Below are 26,422 nucleotides of genomic sequence, written 5' to 3'. Positions count from 1 at the left end.
TTGCATCAAAATGTACTCTAAGTACCAAAAGTAGAAAGTACTCATTATGCAGAAATGTATAACATTTTACTCTGAGATGCAGTGGAGTAAATGTAAAAGTATTAAAAAAATGGAAATACTCCAGTAGAGTAAAAATACCTCAAAAGTGTACTTAATACTTGAGTAAATGTACTTTCCACCCTACTCTCATTCATCCGGGCGGAGCCAACAACGACTCTGCAGGTTGACTTCCATCTGTGTCTAACGTCGGATCAACTGTCAAAATTCATTTAGATTTATAAAGTATTATACAGCCCGCGCTACGTGGCATATTGGAACACAGCTGCAACATTTCACAGCGGGGTTTTTAAGAGGTAAGTCGCTTAAAGTTTACTGAACGTGTTTCTCACGTTTTTCACTTATTAGAATATGTTTGTAAGCTACAGACCCTCCAACAGCAGTCTGTTACAGTCTATATCTCAATGATAGACATCATTAACATGTAACCCGAAACAGTAAAGCATAATGTATACACTCCTAAGCGCGAAGTTGTCGCGCGGCCAAAAAAAAAGAACTGATCTACAAGGTACCAACGCGTCGCACCGCCACGCGCTCTTAGCTTGTAGATCAGTTCTTTTTCTCGCACGCGACACCGGCGTACGGATTATTACAAAGCAGACTTCACACGTATGACTACGGCGCTGCCGGCGGGTAACCGAAGACTCGCCCCAAAACACGCTCGCCCCCATTTTATTGTGGTTGTATTGTATTTGGTTTACTGAGGATAAGGTTAGAAATAAGTTTAAGGTTAGGCATAGTTTTACTGAGGTTAAGTGTAGGAATAAGGTTAGGTTTAGGCATAGTTTTACTGAGGTCATGTTTAGGAATAAGGTTAGTTTAGGGCATATTTTTTACTGAGGTTACGTTTAGGACTACCAGGTGGCGACCGTTCCGAGGTCGCCAGAATCGCCCCGGGGCGACTGTGTTTTGGGCCGCGTGTTTTACTATTCGGCACGGCAGAATACCACACATGGTCTCTCGTTCTTGAGGAGGGAACCATCTTTCTGCTGATGCAATAATAACGTGGTGCCTTGCCCTATCGTGTAAATAAATTGTATTTGTCTTTACTCCATCCAGTTGCATTAAACAGTTGGATTAGTGTGGCCACCACGGTTCTGTTGGCGGCTCTGAGGAGTGTTTTGAGCTCTTTTAGGCAACAGTCAGAGATGAAGTACATACATACAATACAGAGCAGCACTGTGACTGTGAGGCAGTGAGGCACCAAACATTGCCTTTTATAGCGACACACTTCCTACCGCTCATGATGCCATCATGGTCTAAAACAGTGGTTCTCCAACTATTTTATGTCAAGGACCCCCACATTTATACGTATTTGGCCGCAGACCCCCATCTCATAATGTTTCGTTCTAGGGACCCCCAGAAGAGAAGTTTTGAGTTAAGAATGTTAGCTTAAACAAAACAAAAAAGTATACATATACATTTAAATATATATAATATATTCAAAGATTTGCACAAATGATTTTTCAAAAATAGTAGATCTACAAGCTCATAGGCCGTCACGAAATGAGCTTGTATATCTGCTATTTTTGATTAGCCAAAGTATAAAATAATGTTTTTAAAGTGTTTAAAATGATTGTGATGCATAACTACTTTTACTGTGGACCCCCTGGTCAACCCAGGTAAACAATATATATCAGCAAACTCTATGTAAGCTAATAACTAAATGTTTTATTTCCCATTATGCGATGAAAGACGAGCATGTATGAACTTCAGTGTTGACATCTTTATTTAGGCTAACCTCAGTTCCCTCATTCATATCAAATTATTTAGGAAGGGAAATTATTTCTACACATCTAGGCTACCCTCGCATCAGTTTAAAAAAACAATACTACACTACATTTTATACTAGTTTAATTGTGTATGCAGTTTATTCTCGCACAGACAATACAGTAGGCCTAATTGTGTGTTATGTAGCATTTGATGATATAATATAGACATAGAGACAGTCATTCCATGTTCATGCACAAATAAAAAAGGCTCTGCACACTTAGATCACTTAACTTTGTTAAAAAGGCTAAGTTTTCAGTCTGCATACCTTCATCAGGGTAAAAGGTCCTGTCACTTAAGTGGACCTGAATTTGTATTTTCTATATATCTTTTTTATATATTTTCTGGTCTTCGGGCATCCTTGCATGTCCAGCAGTCATGATTGTAATCTTCTCACATAATAGGCCACCATGTCCAAGATATTTCTGGGAAATGCATAGTTTGTGTTCCAGCTGGACTTGCAGGTTAGTGTTTTACTACATAGTAAGTAGAGGGATTCTGGCTGCTCTGTGCGTCCAATTTGAAACGTTATTGTTGAAACAATGGTACGCTATAGGGACTAGTACAGTCTGTCTGTGTGAAGCTGCATGGACCACTGTGCCATTGGCCATGAATGAACTGTGGCTCAATATAAAGTCACTGACCACAACATATTTAATAGGCGTGAAAATAATCGATCCATGAGAAGCATACAAGTTGTGTTCAGTGCTCATCTCGTTGATTCTCCACACTCAAGAATGTTAGCAGATGTTTGTTTTTATTGCCTCATTTTTGTTATATTTCCTCATACCATAATACTGGTTTGAAAATGTTTAGCTCCTAGTGGTCATTTATAGGTCTGCCAGCTTCAATTTCTTCTGTACTACTATAATTTACGTATAAAATGCCCACTGTCTTTTCCCCCCTCTTTTGCCTATCTGCCTTTTACTGTTTAATTGTGTATGCAGTATCTGCCTTTTTCTGTCAATCCCAGGGGTGCCAAGAAGAATCCAATATTTCCTATTAGTTTTATTTCACTTCATTGTTGTTTGTGCTGTAGTGTATGTAGACAGATACATTGAAAACAACTTTGGTTGGTGTGTTGTACTGTAGCTTTTGTGTCTCAAGGTCAGTGCAGACTCCACAGGTGTTCATTATGACCAGAATCCCAGAAAAGGAAAGGTCTCATTGCACATTTTTATGATCACTCTCACATGGCACTTAGTTTTGAACTTGCCCAGTCACATGGACAGAGGGGACTTTTTGTTATGGTGTTGGATAAAACATAACAGTTGGGAGCTCACTTTATCTCTGACTTGGATTATAACATACTGTACAATTTATTTTAAAATCAGATTTTCCATAAGGCATTAAAACATTTTCTTCTATGAATGTTCATCAAATTTAATGTGGCCTCTTCACATCCTCAAATCCAGATATTGTCATTTTGTTGTAACTGTGCATTCGCACTGCCAATTGTTTATACTTTATCTGTTTGACTCGTGTAGGCTACATCACAGTTGCAATGTCATCTGGCAGAATTTGAATTAAACAAATTCAGTTCCAGTAGCCCATACAGTATGTATAATATCAGATAATAATACTTTTAAGTTTAAGTGAGCATAGTAATGACAAGGAAATGGCCAAACAACACATATTCTGGAACATGGAAGGAATACATTACATATCCATTATAGATAGACATTAAATGTAGACCATTATCTAAATGGATATGTAAGTTTAAATTTGGTTTCAGGCATTGCCGTTCAGGTTTTTCTGGAAGGCTCGGTTTTATGTATTTCTGCTGTACTGTACAGTATCTCATATCCAGTTGTGTACTGCTATGGCTTTTTAACATTAAGAAGTGACAGTATTTTGTCTATGATCAAATGGTTAAGTACTGTACATGTGACTTGACTGCCATGCCGAATTTACCCACGTCGCCCCTCTGTGTCACAGGTGTTCGGCCAAGCTGATTGGAGGAGAAGAGGGCAGGGCCTCTCTCTGCCCACCTGCCTATTTTAGACTGAGCAGCACGTCCCATCATGAATGAATGCTTGTGCAATGCCATGCCTTTGTGCTTAGTGCCGAACCTCTGGCAGGTCTTCCTTAAGAGCTACAAATCTCCCTTGCACAACATCTAAGGACATGTGTTTCCACACTTCTAATTTGTTCTCTTTTTGATTGTTCAGTAGGAGCACACATTAGCCTATGCAACTCTTAGACTCGGTTTGCTGTACAGTGTCTAGTCTAGACAATGGAGTTTGACATTATGTTTAGTAGTCAGTGGAGAAAATTATGTATGAGGTATTTATAGAGGTATTATGTGTTACAGAGGTGTTAAACATAAATGTTTCCATTTGACGTACTGTACCAGAGTTACCTTATAGCTACTTGAAGATAGCATCCGCTGAGGGGTTTAATTCTCCTATCTTGTCATAACCTAGTTAGACAATGTGTGACACTCAAACTTTGAGTATGAATTTTGGATTGGATCTTGACAGTTGAATTCGGAGTATTCCTGACATTTTGTTGTGACTTTCCCCATGTTTAATCTGCATCTAGATGAAACGATCATCATTACCATGACAAGACTGATCTTAGATCAATAAAACAGACTTTGTTTTAGATTCATGATTTCTATTCATTTGAATGGTCAATACATCATAGAAAATCCTTTTGTTCCTATTGTGACGAGAACAAACTGTTAAAATGAGCTAGCCTAATACTTTTGATGGCCGTCGTGTTTTCATAGCTGATCAACAGTTCTTTGCAGTATTATTGTAAAGTCAGCTGGAGAGGTCAAAAGTTGGTCTGGTGGATGGTGTGGTGGGGGTGGGGTAGCTGTCGTCACAGCTGTTCTGAGTCCCTGGCCATGTGATGTGTCACCATTCTATTTGTGAGGCTGGCACCTGAAGGGTTTCTAGTGCCACAGACAGTCTGTTTTGTCGTGTGTGTTTGTCAACCTAGTGCACGCTATTGTGACTGCTCTCTCAGCTACAGTATACTGGGTTCATCCTTGTGTGATTGTAAACTGCCCTTTGATGAACACATAATTCGGAAGGGGAGAAGTTGTTCACATCAAGGAAGAAAGAGGGCTTTTGCTTTTTGCTTTCGAATATTATCAGGAGGCTAAAATCTTGTGAGTAGTACCCAAGCGCTTTGTCTTTTCCACTGAATGACTGAGTCACATTAACTTGCATGAATACTGTACCTGGGTTGGATATCTCTGGTTTTCTGTAGTACACGATATGATAAGACTTCATCACTCCATCACTGTTTTTAAATGAATGTAGTGATATGGGTTTAAATGATCATGGAACTATTCACTTTTGGTTGTGGTTGTGGCACTGATGACCAATCAGCTAATATTTGGGTTTAGGGATGCTACAGTAGTTGTGACATTTGTTTCTAGCCGATAAATGCAGGAAAATTAAGTCTTTTATAGAGACCACCCACCAATCTGGCCAGTAGGAAAGACATTATTTCCTACACATGCTGGAGAATGCTGCTGGTTTGCTATCTGCTAAATCTACCATGATGTGTGTGTTCTTTGTAGTACGCAATTGCCTCAGTCATGATCGATGCAAAGCTAACATCAACTGAGTATTTCCACAGTTGCACATGTCAAGTCAACTCGCCCCATGAGTTATATTTAAGAAATAGATTTTAGCCTCTTTGTTATCTTTTACCATGGAACAAACTTTTTTTTATTACTTACAGTACTTTAATTCATCGATAGTATTACCTTGACTTCTATTAATCGGTCAAAATTCTTAGTGTAGTTTAACAGTTAAAGGGTTAATTATTAACATCCGTATTTCCCCTGTTCCCTGTTTTTCAGTCGCATTCTCACTTGTACTCACATTTGTGCTTTTTTAAGGGGGAAAGATTATTCATTAAAACGTATACAGTAGGTGCGCATGTCTTGTGTCCGTATCTGTACCATACAGATACCGTACGGTAGTATGACATACAGACTGTACGTCATAGTATCAAATTGTTGTAAGACTGAAATAGATAATACAGGTAGGAGATACTTTGTTCTTATTTTGTTGACTGTTGCTTTGCCAGTCTTCTGACATTCAAGGTGGATTTCTACATACTGTAATGTAGCAGGAGTTTTCCACATGGAAAGTAATGTCACAGTCCTAACATCTTGGTGTTGTTTCGACGTCAGGTTCACCAGCGAGTGCCAGGATGATTCTGGCGACATTAAAAGACATCGGGAAGCAGCTTCTAAGGGTGAAGGTGGTGGACTGTAACACAGAGGACTCCCGTCTGTCCCGATGCCTCAACACCTTTGACCTCGTAGCCCTGGGCGTCGGCAGCACGTTGGGTGCTGGCGTCTACGTGCTTGCCGGCGCGGTGGCTCGGGACAACTCCGGACCCGCCATCGTTGTCTCCTTCTTAATCGCAGCCCTGGCCTCTGTCCTGGCCGGTCTGTGCTACGCCGAGTTTGGTGCCCGTGTCCCCAAGACGGGATCAGCCTACCTCTACAGCTATGTGACTGTTGGAGAGCTCTGGGCCTTCATCACAGGCTGGAACCTCATCCTCGCCTATATCATTGGTAAGAAACTTCATCCTAGGGAAGGGAAGGAACCCTGCATTGATACTATACCACATAATACAGTATGTGGTGTAGGAGACAAAAATGCTGTCAAAGTGTGAACAGTAAATCACCTAGTTTTATTAGTTGGTTTACTGTTCAAAATTAGTTTTTCCCCAGTATTTTCCATTCCATTATTATATTTATTCCTTTTCTATCTTGTTTTTTTCTTTCCTCTTTTTACTGCCTTTATTCATCTTAATATTTTTGTACATACATTTTTGTACAAGTATGTTATTTCCCTCAGCTGTGTAACGTTTGTTTTCATGTCTATATTTTTCTTTCTGTTTTTTTATTTTGTATTCTTTATGACACAAATAAACAAATCAAAAGGCAACTTTTCATCCACGCAGGAACGTCTAGTGTAGCCAGAGCCTGGAGTGCAACATTTGATGAACTGATTGGAAAACACATAGAGTCCTTCTGCAGAACATACATGACCATGAATGCTCCAGGCGTTCTGGCACAGTATCCGGACATATTTGCAGTCTTCATCATCATCCTACTGACAGGTCAGACTCTACAATGTGCCTCTACAATGTGATGGTAGTGTTTTTCTATTTCATGTCTGTCTCTGAGACGTAATTTTCCTCTCTCACATTCTGTTTTGTTTTCACTGTCCAACAGGCTTGCTTGCATTCGGAGTGAAAGAGTCAGCACTTGTTAACAAAGTGTTCACCTGCATCAATGTACTGGTGCTGCTGTTTGTGATCATCTCAGGTCTGGTCAAAGGAACCCTAAAAAACTGGCATCTTAATCCCAGTGAAATTCTCAATGTTACCAGCAACTCCAGCCTTAAGTGAGTGTGTTCAAATGGAAAACAAATATCCCAAATTGATGGTATAGTTACTCTGCATTTTCAGGCTGCAAAAATGAAATCTGCACACTTATGCTGCATTCACACTAGCAGCGACAAAGCGACAGGCTGCAAGTCATTTTCAATGGAAGTCAGCGACATGAAGATACAAATTCACACACCCAACACTTACTGCTGTGTGACAACCTACAAATGTACAAAAAAAAGTTGAGCTGGCTTCAAATTCTTTCAGCACTCCAATGATGCAATGAAGCTTGACGTCATCAATGACCATTTTGTGCAACACTTCAATGGCGACTTGGGGTTTTGTAGCTTTTGTTGGCGCTAGTGAAGGCAGCATAACTATCTTCCAATATTTATTGGTCAGTTCAGAGCGGGCCTATTGCTTGGCCCCTGAAAGTGCTGCTTGCAGTGTTCTCGAGAACCGTTCATCCGATCGATGTGACACTCGACACCGCACTCTCTTGGGTCCTCAGCGATACAAGTGTGAAATCGATTGGATGAATGGCTCTTGAGATATGCGAGGGACACACAGACTGTACAGATATACAAAATATACTAACTATTTTGTGGATCATTAAAGATTAAGAGTTGTGAGCCCTTCTTTATAAACTCTTCATAAACTACGGTAATATGATATCATGTGGCGTTTCGCCTTCATCCGGATGTGATGATCTGATATGATGATGATTGTTAAAATAACCACATAACCATACATTATTATTCAAAATGTCTTTCTTATATTCTTTCCAGTATATCACAGTCCATAGTATCAGAACTTGAAGAGAGACTTGGTGAGGGGGGCTTCATGCCTTTTGGCTTCACAGGAGTCCTCTCTGGTGCGGCCACATGCTTCTATGCCTTTGTAGGCTTTGACTGTATTGCCACTACAGGTGAGAATCGTATCTTTTCTTTTTCTTTCTACTTTTTGTAACAGTAACCATGTAACTGTACATTAACATCAGTGCTGTCTGCCCCCCCCCCCCCCTTCCAGGAGAGGAGGTTAAGAATCCTCAGAGGGCCATTCCTATCGGGATCGTGTCCTCCCTCCTCATCTGCTTTGTGGCCTACTTTGGAGTGTCTGCAGCCCTCACCATGATGATGCCTTATTACCTGCTGGACCCCAACAGCCCACTGCCTGTGGCCTTTACATATGTGGGCTGGGGGGGTGCTAACATTGCAGTGGCCATTGGATCTTTGTGTGCCCTGTCTACCAGGTAAGGTGCATGGGACATATTTCTCACAATTACTTATAGTTTTCTAATGATTCAGCATGCTTTTTTCAGATATGAATAATCCAATTAAAGTTAAGCTAGATTTTGTTTTGCATTATGACTTTGGCTAACAGTATTCGTCCCCTAACGGAAAATTCACTTACCATCTTATAGTTTAATGTTGGGTAATTAAATAGTTAAGATTTGTGAACATACTGAATTTATTCCCAAACTTGCCAAAATTGAAGAAAGGCCGATGCACACCTAAAAGGTTAGCGTCATGGCCTCTCTGGATGTGGAACAGTTGTTTATGTTCACATAGTGTTGATTAAACGTCTTAAGATCACGCAAGTATATTTGAAATTTCACTGTTGCTGTCGGGAAGAACGAAACCTCTCATCTCCATCATTTTACTTTTTATGTTTTCCTTTTGTAAATTAAAGCCCTACATCGTCCTACTACAGTGTCACACAAAAGCAGCAAAAATAGCAAGTTCAAAACGTGTCACGATGTGACATGTTTGGATCTTGTAGATCTGCTATTTTTGCTACTTTTTCAGTTGTATCCTGAAAAGTAACAGTTTTGGGCATATGAAGTTTACACCTGACAGCAACGATATGCTATATCTAACCGTGTGCAATGTACTTGCACGGCATGTTTTTATTTCTCTCCCCTACTAGTTTACTAGGCTCCATGTTCCCAATGCCCAGAGTAATATGGGCTATGGCTGAGGACGGCCTGCTCTTCAAATGTTTGGCTAAAATCAGCCCGAGAACCAAAACCCCCCTAACAGCAACCATAACATCTGGCGTTGTGGCAGGTGAGGTCAGGTCCTAAACCCACTAACTGGTTGACTTTCCTCTCAGAACCCTAAAGGAACACTCTAGCCACACAAGGCCTCAAGATCCGGTTTTGCCCCCACCTCCCAAAACCACTTAAGGCCTATTTTATACTTTGTCGTGTGACAGTGTCGTGCAGCGAAAACGGCCGGTCTACAACCTCGCAACGCGCCGCAATGCGATGTCATGAGAGCTTGTAGCTAGATGGAATTTATTTTAACATTTTCCAGGTTGAAAGTGGTTACATTCTAAATTGTTTTGGCCGCTCTAGTCCCCTCCATGTGGACGTGGAAACTCAAAACACTTTGCTGTGCAATAGTGTGTCTTCCATGTTGTTGGGCTGAGAAGGCCGTCAGTTGAAGCCTTGTGTGAAGCCAGAGTACAGCAACAGTATATTTGGGTTATAAATCTCTTCCTCCTCCTCCTCCTCCTTCCTTCGACCTTGGCCTAGTCTCCTTGGCTCCATGTTCCCACTACCACGCATTATCTTTGCTATGGCTCGTGATGGTCTGCTCTTCTCGTTTCTGGCGAGTATCAGCGAGAGGAAGACACCCATCGTCGCCACCATTGCGTCAGGGTTCATGTCCGGTAAGCCCAAAGGTGGAATTGGAGTGGCTTATATGCCATATGTGGAAGGAGGGAAGGTGACATGACAAAAGCTTCAGAACAGATGGAGACTCAAAGAAACAGTCTACAAGCTATTGTTTTCTTCTTTCTTTCTTTCTTTCTTTCTTTCTTTCTTTCTTTCTTTCTTTCTTTCTTTCTTTCTTTCTTTCTTTCTTTCTTTCTTTCTTCTTTTTGGATGAGCAGTATTACAGCCAAGCATTATTTCAAAAGACATTTCTTCTGTAGTCACAGATTTACATTTTTAATTTAATAAAGTAAAACGTATACAACTGGGAGAGATACATTGTGCACATAAAAGCAATCAACCACAAGAAGACCTGAGAGAGAACACAAATATATTGTCTTTTTTATATGACCAAGACTATATTATCGTCATTTCATCCGTCCCTCTACAAAATCTGTCCGTAAAGGCCTTACATATTTGACCCAAATAGACCTGAATTGAATGAACATACAGTATCTTCCCGAAGCCGGAGAGAGAAAGTAATCCTCTCTACGGCATATATGTCATTTACTATATCTATCCAGTCCTGCATAGTGGGGGCCTCGGGAAGTAACCAATGACTTGTGAAAACTTTTGTACAAGTGGATATTAAAATGCCAAATTAATATTCATCAGGTCGCTTTGGCTGAAATCTACATGTTCAAAAAATAATATGGAAAGTTACAACAGCAGATCAGTGTTAAGTATGCTTTATGGAACTCTGCCCAGAAAGGCTTTACCACTGGACACTCTGCCACTCTGCTGCCAGTTGGAAACCTTGTATATCCAAAACCGTTCCTTTTTTGTTATCATTAAAATTGTGAACATTGCCGATCCACAAGCTCACAACGAGTTGCATCGTGATGCGTTGTGAGGTTGTAGATTAGTTATTTTCACTTATTTTGTGTGACACTCGTGTATGATGAAGTAGGGCATTCATTCATGAAAAAATCTTAAAAGTAATGGAAATATGGAGATACAAGGTTTCTGCCTGACAGCAACAATACCAGTGACCAGCTTCCTTATAACCGCATCTCCAACATTTAGCATCCCTTCAGAGAAAGGAGCATTCTGCTTTGGTGTAACAAAGAATCGAGCAAGGCACTTCCACCCAAATTCCCGCCGTACCCAAATTCCCGCCGTACATGAAAGTGATAACATTTCCAGCCAATCAGTCAAATGTGACTTTGAGAAAATAACCTCCTTCTCCCATTTTTCTTTAATGAATTATGTGTTGTGATATTTTTGTGATTTTCAGGTCATAAAATACCTTAATTTATTGTTTTGTATTTATATGAATGATAAACTTTGTTCAAATTCTGTTCAAAATCTAAATATCTGTTTTGTGCATTATCAGTAAACGTGGGACTTGAGCAGTAAATGTGTTGTATTTCTCTGTTTCCTGTCCTGCAGCCGTGATGGCCTTCTTGTTTGAGCTGAAAGACTTAGTGGACCTAATGTCCATCGGCACCCTACTGGCCTACAGCTTGGTGGCTGCCTGTGTCCTAGTCCTCAGGTAGGAGTTTTCATTTAAGTCTGTATTTCACTGTGTAGGCCGCCCCCACCATAACATATCAGAGAAGCCCCCTCCCTCCCTACCTTCAAAACCACCCTGAAAACCCACCTGTTCAGAATTGCCCGTCCGAGTTGACTTTGATTTCAACTTGTTATTTTTAGTGTTTTATTGCTTTTAATTCAACTTGCTTTTAAAAAACTTTTGCTTGTCTGAATTTTTCCTAATAAAATTGTTATCTTGTTTTTGTTTTGTTTACACACATGTAAACTAAGCGTCTTTGAGTACTTAGAAAAGAGCAAAATAAAAGTAATAAATAAAAGTAAAATAAATTCCAGATATTATTATTATTATTATTATTATTATTATTATAACCACTCTGTAGCATCCATAATTTCCCAACACACATACTAAAGCACGCATACAGTACCACAGCTTTGACTGTCATAGTAAAATAACCTCTTGTCTCTTGTAGGTACCAACCAGAACAGCCGAGTTCGTCCTATGAAATGGCCAACACACAAGATGAAATGGGTGAATCCATTAGTGAGGGGACCATTGGCTTCCTGCCAGAGCCAGATGACCGTTTCACCATCAGGAGCCTAGTTTTCCCTTCCAACACAGAACCTTCTCAACTGTCCGGTTTTATTGCCAGCTTCTGCACCAGTACAATTGGTGAGACACATATTTAATGTATACTGTTTCGGGCATTCCATATGATAAAATCATGCACACAGTGGTGGACAGTAACTAAGTACATTTACTTGAGTAAAGTACATTTTTTAAGGGACTTACAAAAAATATATTATGAATGAACCACTTAAGCCCCATTTAAATTTGTGAAAATTCATGAACATTTCAGTTTTTTTTATTGGGGGGGGGGGTTCTAAATTTCAATACAGCAATGCATTGATATTAAAAAGAAAATGTACTTCATAATTTGTACTTTTGAATACTTGAGTATTTAGTTGAGTAAATACTTTGTCCACCACTGCGATGCACTCCATGTGTTTTAGTGTGTTGCTTTGTTTTGTCTAGTCACTGCTGTGTCGCTTTTCCTCTCTAGGTGTTTTGGTGTGTGTCTTCTGTGTTGTAGCCGTGCAGGGGGGATTCGCACCCTGGTCACTCGCCCTCCTCAGTATTCTTATGTTTGCCAGCCTGGTTATCACCTTCATTGTATGGAGACAGCCAGAGAGCAAAACCAAACTGTCATTCAAGGTAATGTCTGTTATCATACAGTAAGTAGTTGTAGTAATTGAGCGAGTCTGAATTTATAGTCTGAAAGTGGTGGAAAATAGTTGATCCATCATACTATACCAAGACTTGGATGAGTGTTATCGGTAGACTTGATATTTATGTACTGTATGTTTACTTTTTTCAGTGTTTTCAGTTGTGCATGTTAATTAATGACAGGGCAAGTTTATTTGTATGGCACATTTCATACGCAGAGGCAATTCAAAGTCCTTTACATAAGGATTAAGTTGCCCCAAAGTAAGCCTCTTGCCCAATGTGAGGTTGTTAACATTACTACTGTAACTACTAACCTAACTACTGTATTGTAAAACCTCACTTCCTCAGGTTCCCTTGTTGCCATTCGTCCCTGTAGCTAGTATGTTCATCAATATATTTCTGATGATGCAGCTCGACAGAGGCACATGGATGCGTTTTGCCATCTGGATGGTCTTGGGTACGTTTATTTAGTTACCATTTTCATAAGATGAATGTAGGGCCTCATTTCAAATGTTGGTCATTTTTAACACGGTAATGCAATTGTTAACCACTTAAGCAATATATACGACAAATAGCGAATCGCATCGCATTCACAACACATTGTGAGCTACTAGATCTGCTATTCTTGCTATAAAAAAAAGTGAAAATATTGTCCAAAATCGGTACGCCAGGTTTAATGTTGTTAAAACATATTAAAAAAAAACAGGACCTTGTGACTGATTGTAGAGTGGATGCAGACCTTTGTTTTGCTTTTTTTGTATGTGTCAGCAGTAATGTTTCTGTACTCTTTCCAGGTTTCATTATCTACTTTGGCTATGGTATTCGTAACAGTGCAGAAGCGGCACTGAGCAGGTCCAGCCCTGACAGTTACAAACCACCTTGCTCTATCAATGGACAGCCGATGGCCACAGAGAAGGAGGCCTTTCTACACAGTGGGCGTCACGCCGCAGCAGACGATGACGAGGATTCCTAAGAGAGGTCCGGTGTTCTTCTCTGTGTTTACTATGAATGAAGCAGTATAAATTCGGCTTATCTCACTGACACCCACATGTGTTTGCCTCTCCGAGGTAATACAAACCCAAGAGACTTAATGATAATTAAGCATTAAACCATTTTACCATTTATAAAGCATTAAACCATTTTACCATTTATAAAGCATTAAGCACATTTCAAACCTGTGCACCAAGTCTCCACCCTGGTGCCTCCATTTGGTTGCTATTGTCCTTGAATTGATCTAAAGGCTAAGTTAGTATTTTATTAAATATATTTTATTTACCATAATTGCCTGATAGTATTGCTGTAAGTCATCGCTGTACAGTAAGTTATTGCTGTATGTATTTACTAAATTGTTTGCACTTTGATATGGTTTGAATGGCAAAAGTACTATCATAAATGTGCGGGTGGCAGCACAAAAGATAATACATCAATCTATTGTACTGCCCTTCAATTTTTATTATGTATATCACTACCGAGACAAATGAGACATATTTTCCACTTTTACTATGAGCAACAACATTCAATTCTATTCATCTCTTAAGATGTGCATCCATAGTTTCAGAAAAATGTCATAACATTGTTAAATAATTTAACAATTGCATTTGTCAACTATGACAGTTGGCAAAGGCAGATTGTGGATCACTTTTCAGAACAAAAATGTGAAACCGACCCATTGATTCCTTGGACACATATACATTGAAGGTCCTCTGTCTGTGACATTTTAAATGTAGTCATGGTCTTCTAGTCCAGTGGCACAGTGCTGGTCACTGTGTCCAACATCTATGCAAGATTATTATCAAGTCAACACATCCATCTGTTGTGCCAGTACCCCAATCAAAAAAATCTTTCCTGTATATTTGAAAATGATGATTATTGTCAAATACAGCACACGCTTCTAATAATATGTACTCTGCCTTTTGTGATGCTGTTGCACTACTTGGCTATAATACCCAAAGATACAGATTTCTGTCTGGAAACAATGCACTAAATGGGGATATAGCAACATGCTATGTATGCCCCTTCTGTACGGCAACAGCATGGCAGAGAAATGTTGCATGGTGCTCTAAAGAGGGGGTAGGGAGTTGCTGCTGAGCTGACTTTATCCTGTTTCTCCATCACCTGCTTATTTATTTGAGGTCAGGCTTAATATAATCTTACATTTCAGGTTCTGGCAAGGGATTTGTCCTTCTAGAATTTTGCCAAAGAATAGTGCACATCCTGGTGCTGTGCTTTATGTTATATAATGTGAATTGATTATCAGCCATCGCATTACAAAAGTAATATTATGATCAAAAATGTAAGTGCCTGTTTCTATATCGGGTGCTAACCCCAAAGAGAGAACTATTTTATCTCTGACCAGCATTAACAATTAAGAGTGTCTGTAAATACTGTACATTGTGTATTTAATATGCTTTTTGTATTTTATAGATATATTTTAGCTTTTATTTTGTTTCGTTTTACTTTTGCATACACATCTCTGTATGAGTTAATCAATACTGGATTCCTGGGGCGGTTTATATTGTTCAGTTGATGAATTCATATAGAGGTATGTGTGTGGAGTCAAAAATAAAAGGTACACTTAGTATGTCTTTAATGAACCCCGTTTAATTGGTATGTCAACTTGTTTGTTTCTTTTTGGTTTTGCTATTTATGATTCTGCATCTTGTTAACCAGAGGCCAAATTCACTAATCAATATATACATTTTGTCACAAAACAAATGTTTTTTTTTATTTTGAACAGTATAATTTTGTTATTACAAATATGTAATATTTCTTGAAAATGCCAGTAGATAAAGTTATCTCTCATGGGAGACTAAGCAGTTACATAAAACATAAAAAAGGTTAATGGTGGTAAAAACACCAGAATCAAATGAGCTGTTGCTACATAAATGTTACACTTTTGTGTTCATCATGGCGTTTTGTAAATACTATGCTTCTGTTGTATGTTGCCATTTTTGTCATGAAACTGCGTGATTCATGTACTTTATCAAGAACCTTGGAAATTACTACCATTTAATTATCATTGGGATGTATTTGGGTGTGTCAACATTGCTAAGTTGTTACATTTTGGGCTTTCTTGTACAAAACATGTTTTTCTTTTCCCTTCAATGTACAGTTACACAGCTTTTTAACTTTTTAGTTAAACAGATGCCAACAATACTTTGAAGGAGCTGAATGCAGTAGCTCTGCAGTAGCTTTCAGCACAGTTTTCCCATACCAAATGTAGAGTGGGGTACTACATGTTTTCCGTATGTAATATATTTGTTGTTATTTGTTTGACAAGTCCAAGCACAGAATACAATCACATACCATGTGCCATTCATCACACATTGTTGTTTTGGAGAGTGCAATCTCACAGGGCTCATCTTGACATAATTTAATTTGTAATAATTGTCTAGAATAAGGGTGTTATCCTGCTGTAACCAGCATTCAAGTGAAGCCAGAGCAGCGTGTTTGAATATTTGTCTTCTATGCTGTGCATTTTATTGGAGTTGAATTGTGTGCAAACTTGAATGAAGATATTTTGTTTTCATGCAGTTACCCCTACATGAAAACAGATATAGCTTTTGCACTCTGTGTTTGTTTTTCCAATCATTCAACCTTTTATCGTCTTGTCAAGGTTGCGGTTTGTGTAAGTCCTGCTGTAAATAAATGGTGCTGGAAAGTCAATGGCACAAATCTTGTCATTGATTTGTTGTTATGTGCTTGAAAGTTTGTTTGTTATGAATCCAAAAGGTGTGCCATACACATTTTGCTCAAGGTCCCACTGTATAGGAAGTGGTAGCCAATGTCTTATGGTGTTAGTACTGTAGTATTGTGCTGAATGCAAGCCTAACAGGAGGTTTAAAAAATCTAAGCGCACAGATTATATATGGTTATGATATACTATAACAGTGCATACATAGTCATTTGTCGTTAATTCCCCCTTAGCAGTGGTGTAAAGTAACTAAGTACATTTACTCACATACTGTACTTAAGTACAATTGTGAGGTATTTTTACTTTAATTGAGTATTTCCAATTTTCTGTACTTTTACTTATCCAATTTCAGAGCCAAATATTTTACTTTTACTTCACTACAATTTATTTTATTTTAAAAGTGTAGTTACTATGTAGATTTTGATTATTATTACAAAACATACATTAACCACTTCAGCCCAGGTCACAGGTAAATCTACTGTGTGTGGACTACTATTCACCTACAGGGGGCGACATAGGTTCACATTCAGAAGGGCGTTGGAACCCCTCCACCCCCTTCTCCCTGGACTCTCCTGCCTCCCTATTTTCTTCCGATGCTGCAGAAACAGAATGGTCCCTAGATGTGACTGGATCTACTGGATCTAGTCCTGTGATCGTGAAGCTGTGTCCGCACGGATCTCCTGGATGTAAAAGGTAATGGTTTTCCATTTCAGAATGCATTTGGGTCGAAGGCTTTTCCTATTCATGACATTTTAAGCAGCATTATAGCCTATTAGGCCTATATATTAATTAACTAGATGATGGATAATTGTCGACACTGCAGAATGTCGCATTATTAGCCTACTATTTTTAAACAAATCTCCGTATTTACACTCTCCGTATTTAGGTGTGTTTGTATAGTAATCGCAGCTGCAGTCGCTGTAACCTGGATACATTATACAGCAGGTTAATCAAGCAAGTGTGTATGGTGTGCTGCGAGCGCGCGCGCGTGTGTGTGTGTGTGTGTGTGTGTGTGTGTGTGTGTGTGTGTGTGTGTGTGTGTGTGTGTGTGTGTGTGTGTGTGTGTGTGTGGCTGAGAAGAAGAAGATGTAGTCTTTAAGTCACACATGAACCCAAAAGCTGTACATGTAAATTGTACTCTGTTACCCAAATAGTGAGGCGGGACCCATGCTTGGGTCGTGGACCAATTGTTATGGGTCGCCAGTAAATATCCCCTTTTTTTGTTTCCTACGTTAATATTTCAAAAGATTAAAACAAAATCGAATAACTTCCATAAATACCCTTTTAAAACATTTGAAGAAGTAATGAAAATAGCAAATAAGCTCACAATGTACAAGGCTCGTAGATCTGCTATTTTCACTAGTTTGAGTACTGGGCAAATGTCTAATTTCTCTTTTGGGTCTTGAGCTAAAAAGTTTGGGAATCCCTGTCCCTGCTCTAATGTAACTGGCTTTACTGTTTGGGGTCAAGTGTGAGCCTGAGGACATGCTTTTAAATGGAGCATTATTATCAGGAACATGACAGCATTAGTGAAGTGACTGATTTGTTATGTTACTGTGATTTTATCATAGTCATCCTCCAAGAATCCTTGTTGGATTGTGTGTTGCAGCCAGTGAACTATGGAGGAGCAGATTCCGTGTGTGTGTGTGTGCGTGCGTGTGTGTGTGTGTGTGTGTGTGTGTGTGTGTGTGTGTGTGTGTGTGTGTGTGTGTGTGTGTGTGTGTGTGTGTGTGTGTGTGTGTGTGTGTGTGTGTGTGTGTGTGTGTGTGTGTGTGTGTGTGTGTGTGTGTGTTGTTGAGCAGCAGTGTCAGACAGCAGTGTTTCTTTGCAAATAACATAAATGTAACATGACTGACTGACTGACTGGTGAAACGCATGTTACACAGAGTATCAGATAATCAGAGGACTCTATATAGGGTGGCACTGTATTTCTTCCAAACGTAAGCCCCACACCGAGGATTCTCTGGTAACGGTTTACTCATCTCCTCTCAGCCTGCGCATGTGGGTTGATGGGTTATTGCACACAAAGAAGACAGGGATACAGACAGTATGGAAGGAGGAGTACCGTATGCCTCCATTTTCACTCATCTTCAATATTTCATGGTTCCAGTTCAGTGGTATTAGCAGAGAACCACAGAGAATTCACTATCAGGATCTGTATCCAGCTCAGAAATCAGGCATGGATGTCATTTCACTTAGGATGGAAGCCGTATGAGCATGTACACGCATGCACGCAAGCACGCACGCACAGGCATGCACCATACTCGCGAGTCGCGACAGACTACACAGATGTGACAATAAGGGTTGTTGATGAAGGTCTGGCCACCGTGTTGCCTATCAGGAGGCAGGTGGTGAGGTTAGTGGAGGATAGGTGGGTGGGGGATGGGGGAAGGGAACGTACTCATGGTCATGGAAGCTCATTGGAGGTCTGGGCATAAATCTTATAGCATAAAGGCTCGGTAGATAAAAGCAGTGGGGGTATAAACAACCGACGGGGGAGAGCGGGAGAAAGCTGGTGCAGGCCACAGATGGGTATCATGTGCAGTGTGGGTGGAAGAGAGTGTCTGGGAAACGAGGAATGTCACGTCATTCACACACACAGGGCCACACACACACACACACACACACACAGATTAGGCTGTGGCTCTTCAGTTTCACAGTAAGAGAAGGTGACCATTACATTCACAGCATTTACTGTACGAATGGAAAGTAATGGCAGCCTGCTCCCTGTCAAGGATTCAGCACTCTATTACTCTTATCGGTCCCTGTCCACATGGATTGTACTGTTGTCAGGGGTTGTCCAGGATGGCTGTGTACAGTAAGATTCATTCTAAATAAACACATAAACAACAAGTGGAAGACGATGAGCTTGTCTGATAACCCTGTCTTCCCTTAACCCATTAAGACCGGGAACACATCTGTGTAACCACTGTAACCATTATGTATGATAGGGTTAAAATATGAACCCTATAAATAGGGCTGAAACCAAGAAAGATGAAGAGATGGTTTTCGTTCTAAGACCCCAAGATTTGACCAGTCGACATAAAGAAATGAGAGTCAGACAAGAACGGATGAAAGTCCAAGGATGAAACAATTCTGTATTACTGAGCGTGCTCACGAGGACAGTACAAGTTACAGACAAGAATCAAAATCACACTAATCTTACAAATACAGGCAATAGTATTTATACACAAGTTGGAGTCCGGACATCAGATATAAGGTGGATCCTAACGATTGGTTAAGACCCTCAGACGTCAGATCATATCTGATGAGCTGTCAGGCATCAGGGTGTCATCATAATAAGTTGTTGTTCATCTTATAGTGTCCTTGTGTACAACGTTTGGTTCCATAAACAAGTTATTCCTTCGATATCATAGGACATGTGGCAGGTTTATCTGTGACAGGGTGAAAGCTGACAAAGGGAATTAGTGACGATGTCAGGTCATGCAGAGATATCGGTCATTGTACAGAGATACAGGTCATTAGGACATTAAACACACCATTTGACATTAAAGCACAAAGCGTTGACCAAGACATGTTTTTACTGATTGGAAACATATGGAGCCGGCACCAGGTAGCAAATATGGAGCCAGCTACATGGCGTTGGTAGGGAAAGTATAGTAGAGTTACAGAAAGCATGTTTAAAAGACTGAAGTACAGGCCCAAAAAGACATCACTATATTAATTTGACTGGTTAGATTGATATTTCTAGATCATATCAATCTGGTCCACAAAACATATCCATCAATGTAGATCTGCTAATTTTTTTAAATCATGAAAATGTGTGCAAATCTTCGAATATATATATTTTCAAAGAGAACATTTGTAACTCAGATCTTTGCTTCTGGGGGTCCCTGGAACAACATATTTTGAGATGGGGGTCCGCGGCCAAATACATACCATTTATATATTTTGGTGTCCTTGACATGAAAGCATTTGAGAACCAGTATCAGAAAACGGTCAGGATTTAGAAGACATTTGTAGAATCGGCCTCAGGTGTTCATAGATCTTCTACCCTAACTGAATAAACCCCCTCCTCATTAGTAATTCAGTGTGTCTTTTGTGTAGGTTTTTTACAAGGGTAACTTACTTGAATGACACAGATGTAACATAGTCATCATTCAGCTCCTCCTCCAGGAAGATACTTTGCTGCTCTGGTCTTCCGGTGGGCTGCACTATTGATTTGAGGATAGTAATCACTTACGCAGAAGCAGGGGAAGCGAATAAGCGATCAAAGTAGCAGGACAGACAGACAGTTCTGGATGAAGGCTCCAGGTTCTTATTTGTGTCATCTGGTGCTTAGACCAGTGGTTCTCAAACTTTTTCATGTCAAGGACCCCTAAATTGATTTGTATGTATGTATTTGGTCGCAGACCCCCATCTGAAAAGGTTTTGTGCCAGGGACCTCCAGAAGAGAACATTTATGTTAAAAAAATCTAAAATAATTCAAAATCTTCCTAACATTTTGGGGATTTTTCAAAACTGTTCAAAAATAGCAGATGTACAAGCTTGTAGAGCTGCTATCTTTGAATAGCCAACGTATTGGATCAAGTGGTTAAAATGATTGTGATGCTGTACCAACACATCTAGCTGGATACCCCCTGGCTGGAACCTCTCCAAGGACCCCTGGGGGTCCCCGGACCCCACTTTGAGAACCACTGGCTTAGACAATGCACACGTGTGCATTTGTGCATTGTATCAGGACATCAGCTTTTGGGATTAAGTTTCTCTATTTATGCAGCTGAACAGCACTACATCACCCCATAGTGTAATGTATGAGACCTGATAGGGAGGGAGACCAGAGGGGCAGGTGTAATGGATTCTGATTTATTGGCCTCAGTTCTGCACTGCAGGTGCTGACACAGCATTTGTGTGCTAGACTAGCCTGCTCGACAAGCCACTCCCACAATGGCATGTTGCATTGAACTTATCTCTCTGCTGAGCCCACCCACAGAGAAGTAGCTTACTAATACTAATTAGCTTATTTTTCTGGACTTGATGACTTTAGGTTGAAAAAGTGGATGCAATTTCATGGTGTAAGTCTGACACCATTTTATTCTATTTGCGAAAATGTGTAATGTATCATTTCTATAAGAAAAGAACAACTTTATGATGACGGTCTTGAAGGACAAGCACTGAACTCTCTGTCCCAAGTCTTTGAAATCTTTGCTCGTCTCCTTCAACCTGACATCAGACAAAGGAAGTGGGATTGGATTCAAATATTGATGGGTTGCTTCAATGTCATAGTGTAGCTGTAGAATGAGAGAGGCTGACTTTAGATGGGTGCCTTACTGCAGTGGTTCTCAACCTTTTCAGGCTGTGCCCCCCCCCCAAAATAATCATATTTGAACTGGGGACCCCCCACTTTGACAAGCACTTGGAATTATAGGAGTTGAGGCATTATTAGTTTGACTCGGTTCCACAGATAAATATTGTGAAAATAGCTGATCTACAAGCTCACAGTTGCGAGGCGTTGTGAGCTTGTAGATCAGCTATTTTCAAAATGTTTGCCTCTTTCTTATATTATTTAAAAATGTGGCCAATGTTTGACCAGTTTTTATATATTTTTTTTTACATATAGTTTGTTGATTTTGACTTGTTATGCAGTAATGGTCTTTTTCATTTCATATCTTTCTTTTTTTGTATTAAAAAGGTCTTAAAAGTCCTTAAATTGTCACTTCACTGTCATCTGGGGACCCCCCAAAATCATGTGGGTATCCCCCTGGGGGTCCTGACCCACAGGTTGAGAACCACTGCCTTACAGCCTTTGGGGTAAGGGTTCCTGCATTGCCACTGCCTGTCTCTTGCCTCCACTGCTTCCTACTGTAAGTCAGCCATTCTATCCTTCCACTGGTCCTCATAGTAAAATCCTCAGTGTTCATTTAACTGTGAGAGTGTACAAATATAACCAATGGTCCCTTCCGGTCCCATTTAGTTACATTTGTACACTCTCAGAGTTGGGTACATTAATGAATGGATAAATTAGGCTAACACTGAGGATTTGACTGTGTAGTTGGTTTGAACTTTTGGGTGAAGTAGAGCTGAACTTAAAGGACGACTTCAGCCATTTTCAACCTATCTTCATATAATTGGCCCTCAACTAATGCTCATCATAAAATGTTTTTTAAAAAAGGAAAAAAAACTGACATCATCATTAGGCAGGGTTTTTTTAAACATTCTTTTTTAAATTTACACCAGAACAATGGCTTCCATTATAGCACACTAACTTTCCAGGAATAGCTTGGATTCCCCAGCGATGATGTCACTGGCGGGTTTCTGAACTGTCCACAGCCCTCCTCTGATACACAGACCGAGTACACAAAAATTGTACCATATTATAATGAGCATTGGTGAGGAACAATTATATGAAGTTATACATTCAACAGCACTATTTCCTAATAGGCCTTATCAGAGAACTCCTCCTGTGGTAGCTCCTGTATCATTGGAACAACTGGAACATTTGGAACAGTCCCGCTTGGTAATCTAGTCTTTGAATTTTTGATTTGTTTATGTTTTTTATTTACAAAATGTGCATGAACATATAGTTGTACATATCAGTCAAAAGGATAAAACACAAAAAAGCTTGATAGCTTATTGCCATTCATTGATACATTCATACAATTTCCACCTTACTAGACAACTAAAATAGCAACAAAAAAACAAGATGGTACTGTAAATGGAACCTGCTGCCACTCAGCTAATTGATGGTTATTAGGTCCAGCAGCTATTCAGTCAGCTCTTTATGGGGGACTTGAAGTTAACAATGGAGCTAATCGACTTAAGGCTTGCATCTGTCATGAGCATCTGTCACGAGCAGCCAAACCTTAGGGCTGTTGATCCTTAGAGATTTACACTGTTAAACAAGTTCCTTAAATGATCTCATTGGGACAGTCAGTCACACATGATGTTGCTGTTGGCATACGGTACTTCTTTCCACCTTAAGTCACAGGCTGGTATGATTTTAAGTTTCTGATGCCTTCAGACATTAGCTGATGAGGTGGAACCAGTCGTTTGCTTTATCTGCAGCAACAATGTCATCTTTAAAGGCAGAGTAAGTTATATTTTTGGGGGTTAAAACAAAAAAGATTTTCTATTCATTGCTATAGAGTCATTGTTTAATAACAGGGGTCTATCCATCTCTCCCAGCTATTTAATAAATAGAGGTGGATTTTAGGTGGGCCAATTCCAGCCAATCAGGAGAGACATTTCACCTGTGTATACTGTTCTTTCTCTTGATTGGCATTTTCAGTTTAATAAAGAGCTGGAGAGACAGGAGACCTCTGTTACTGAACAGACAAAAAAAACATTTTAATGTGAGATCAAGACGGGACACAGAAATCGCAGTTTAAAGATGGGTTCTCAAGATGGAGATCATTTTTTGTCTGTAAAATATTCAAGATGTTGAAATACTGGACCGAAACCATTTCAAAGTTGCAATATTTTGACAAATAAAAAACGATTTGGAATACTTTATAACTAGCACACCTGCAGTGGTTGGAGGTTGTCTCCCTACTTTTCAATTGAGAACTTTATACTTGTGTCAGGTACTGTAGGTCGGATACCTACTGCTTGACAAGTAGTACTACCTGAAGCATGTTTTGTAAGCGGTAGACATATGCAAAGTATGTTCAAAGTTACTGTAAGGACTGCAGCTTTAAGTATAAGATCCAGATGGGCTGACTGGACTCAGTGTTATCAGTTCAATACCTTATTTTCTTATTTGTTCAAATCGTTTATATACACATTTAAATATGAATGCATAGTAGAAGCCTGGTGGTGCTTATACTGTACTACAAGACTTTGGCACACTGCAACAGTCAAAGTTCACAGTCAAATCTGGAGTGTTCATTTAACTCTGAGTTAGCTCTGGATTTTGCTGTGTTACAGTTTGTTGCTAATCAGAAGCTAACTGCTCTTGATTCTCCCCACAGCACAGCAGGCTTGCACCTAAGACACACGCATCTACATAATCACCACAACAATCTCTGTTGTCAGATATCTCTCGTTAGCTGCTGATTATGTGACATCTGGATTTACTATCATTATTTTCAGGAGAATCTGAAACATTTAATTCAATGGCAAAAAGTAGGCTACTAACCAGACAATGAGATTGTGATTGAACTGGGTTACTGCTCAGATTTTGGGTCAAAACTAATGATGTCAACAAAGTCTCCTCTCAACTGCTTTCACACTGGGACCAGATTTTGGGGTAAATCATGAAGTCATGACCCAAGGGTATTAAATAATACAAACATTTGGCTCCACTAACTGAGACCCCACTGGTCTAAATCAGTGGTTCTCAAGGTGGGGTGCGGTGACCCCCAGGGGTCCTTGAGGGGGATACAGAGGGTCCCCAGTACAACACAAATCTCTTATGGAGTCCCTGGCACTAAATATTTTCAGATGGGGGTCCGAAATACATACTGAATTAATTTGGGGCTCCTTGACATGAAAAAGTTGTGTTATAGGTTGCACTGAGCCTCATTCTAACAAGAGCGATATTCCAGCATAATTGTGCTCTTGCTCTTCAGCTGAGGTAGTTATTATTCTTAAATGCCCTACAGTAGTCTCTGCTGTGTTGTCCTGGTTAGTCTTTTCAAATCAGTATACAGTATTTGAAACATTCGAGGAAATAATGATGCCACACTGTCCCATTTATGAAACTTTGTCTGGAACTGGATGGGAATGCATTGTTTTCTCATAACACAGACATTGTTCCCACTTCCCAGTCACATGATAAACCATATAGCATTGCTCAGTTTTAGAAAATCGCCATGGTTTTGAAGCCCCATTGACGTAAGCATATAGAGTACGTACCTTTTCTAAACATTATTTCAAGCAACTGCTCAAAAAGCTTTCCGAAAAAGATGACTGGCCTTTTGGCAAAAGTAGGTCATAACAGTGTCTTAGTCGGAGAGGAGATGTGCTTTCTGGTTCTGCTTCTCAAAGGAAACAGTCACGATTTTCAACATCACCTCTGTATCATTGCTGTCCGTCAAAAACCTTGTATCTCCATATTTCATCTTTTTCTGTTTTTTGCCGATCTACAAGCCCACAACTTGTACATCGCTACTATAATGACATGCCCAAACATTGCTCCAAATAGTTAGGAGGGATAAATGCTATCTATGATTTTAAATTATTGTGTAGTACTAGTGACAATAAAGGCATTGTCATGATGATCTGTGTTATTATCTCCGCCAGGCCGGAACAGCTAACATGTATTAATTGTCCACCGTGTTAACCTGTGTGTACTATTGTCTATTTATACTCTCTAGGGTTTTTTGTTCCTTGCCAGTTTGTCGAGATTGTGTCACCTGTGTTTGTTTTTTGCCCTTTGTTTCCTTGTATAGATCTCCCAGTATTCCTAGTGCTTTATCCCCTAGTGTTTTCTTTGTTGTTTATTTTATAAATAAACCTCTTGCTTTCATACCGCCCTGCCTCTGCTTCACTGTTCTGCACCTGGGTCCTAGTCCTGACTGTGCTATCAATGTGCAAAGCTTGTCAATACATATTTTATCTGTCAAGTGTGAAAATATAAAAAGGAATGTTTTCTTCTGTCAATGCACAAGGTGAAGTTTGATTGGTATATATTAAAAATACAATACGTAGGCTTATATTTAACACCACAGTGCAGAAGACACGTGTTTGTGTGTACAGTATGCTTATTGTACATTAGGCTCTATGACTTAAACATTCTTCCTGATAATGGCAACGTTTTGATGATTCTGTCTTAGCTTTTGTTTTTGTCCACTTATCTATTAAAACAATATTTTTGGCTTTAATCTTTGCAACTAAAGGTCAGGTCAAGAAATTATGCAGCAAGCTTGTGTTTTATTGGTGGCTGACAGATATTGGCAATTGACTGTATATGGAATAGAAACGATTCAAACCTATATCATGGTTTCCAGATTTAACTGATATATAAATATACATTGTGTGTGTGTGTGTGTGTGTGTGTGTGTGTGTGTGTGTGTGTGTGTGTGTGTGTGTGTGTGTGTGTGTGTGTGTGTGTGTGTGTGTGTGTGTGTGTGCGTGTGCGTGTGTGTGTGTTTTGTATTTGTATTAATTCTTGTTTTTTCTACTTCAC

General features: G+C 39.7%; 1 protein-coding gene across 1 annotated transcript; it reads left to right on the top strand.

Annotated features, from left to right (window-relative positions):
* Positions 1-215: 215 nt before the first annotated feature.
* Positions 216-16,313, top strand: LOC311051007 (high affinity cationic amino acid transporter 1-like). Its single transcript, XM_084065333.1, has 12 exons — positions 216-353; positions 5,987-6,376; positions 6,769-6,927; positions 7,043-7,214; positions 7,986-8,125; positions 8,227-8,449; positions 9,127-9,266; positions 11,309-11,411; positions 11,884-12,083; positions 12,475-12,626; positions 12,987-13,095; positions 13,433-16,313. The coding sequence occupies exons 2-12, from the start codon at positions 6,007-6,009 to the stop codon at positions 13,609-13,611; spliced, it is 1,947 nt and encodes a 648-aa protein (XP_083921459.1). The 5' UTR covers positions 216-353; positions 5,987-6,006; the 3' UTR covers positions 13,612-16,313.
* Positions 16,314-26,422: the final 10,109 nt, after the last annotated feature.

This window comes from Gymnoscopelus microlampas (assembly GCF_963454915.1).
Source record: "Gymnoscopelus microlampas genome assembly, chromosome: 8".
Classification (NCBI taxonomy): Eukaryota; Metazoa; Chordata; class Actinopteri; order Myctophiformes; family Myctophidae; genus Gymnoscopelus; species Gymnoscopelus microlampas.
The sequence above is the reverse complement of the archived record's forward strand: the minus strand, read 5'-3'. Positions and strand labels throughout refer to the sequence as shown.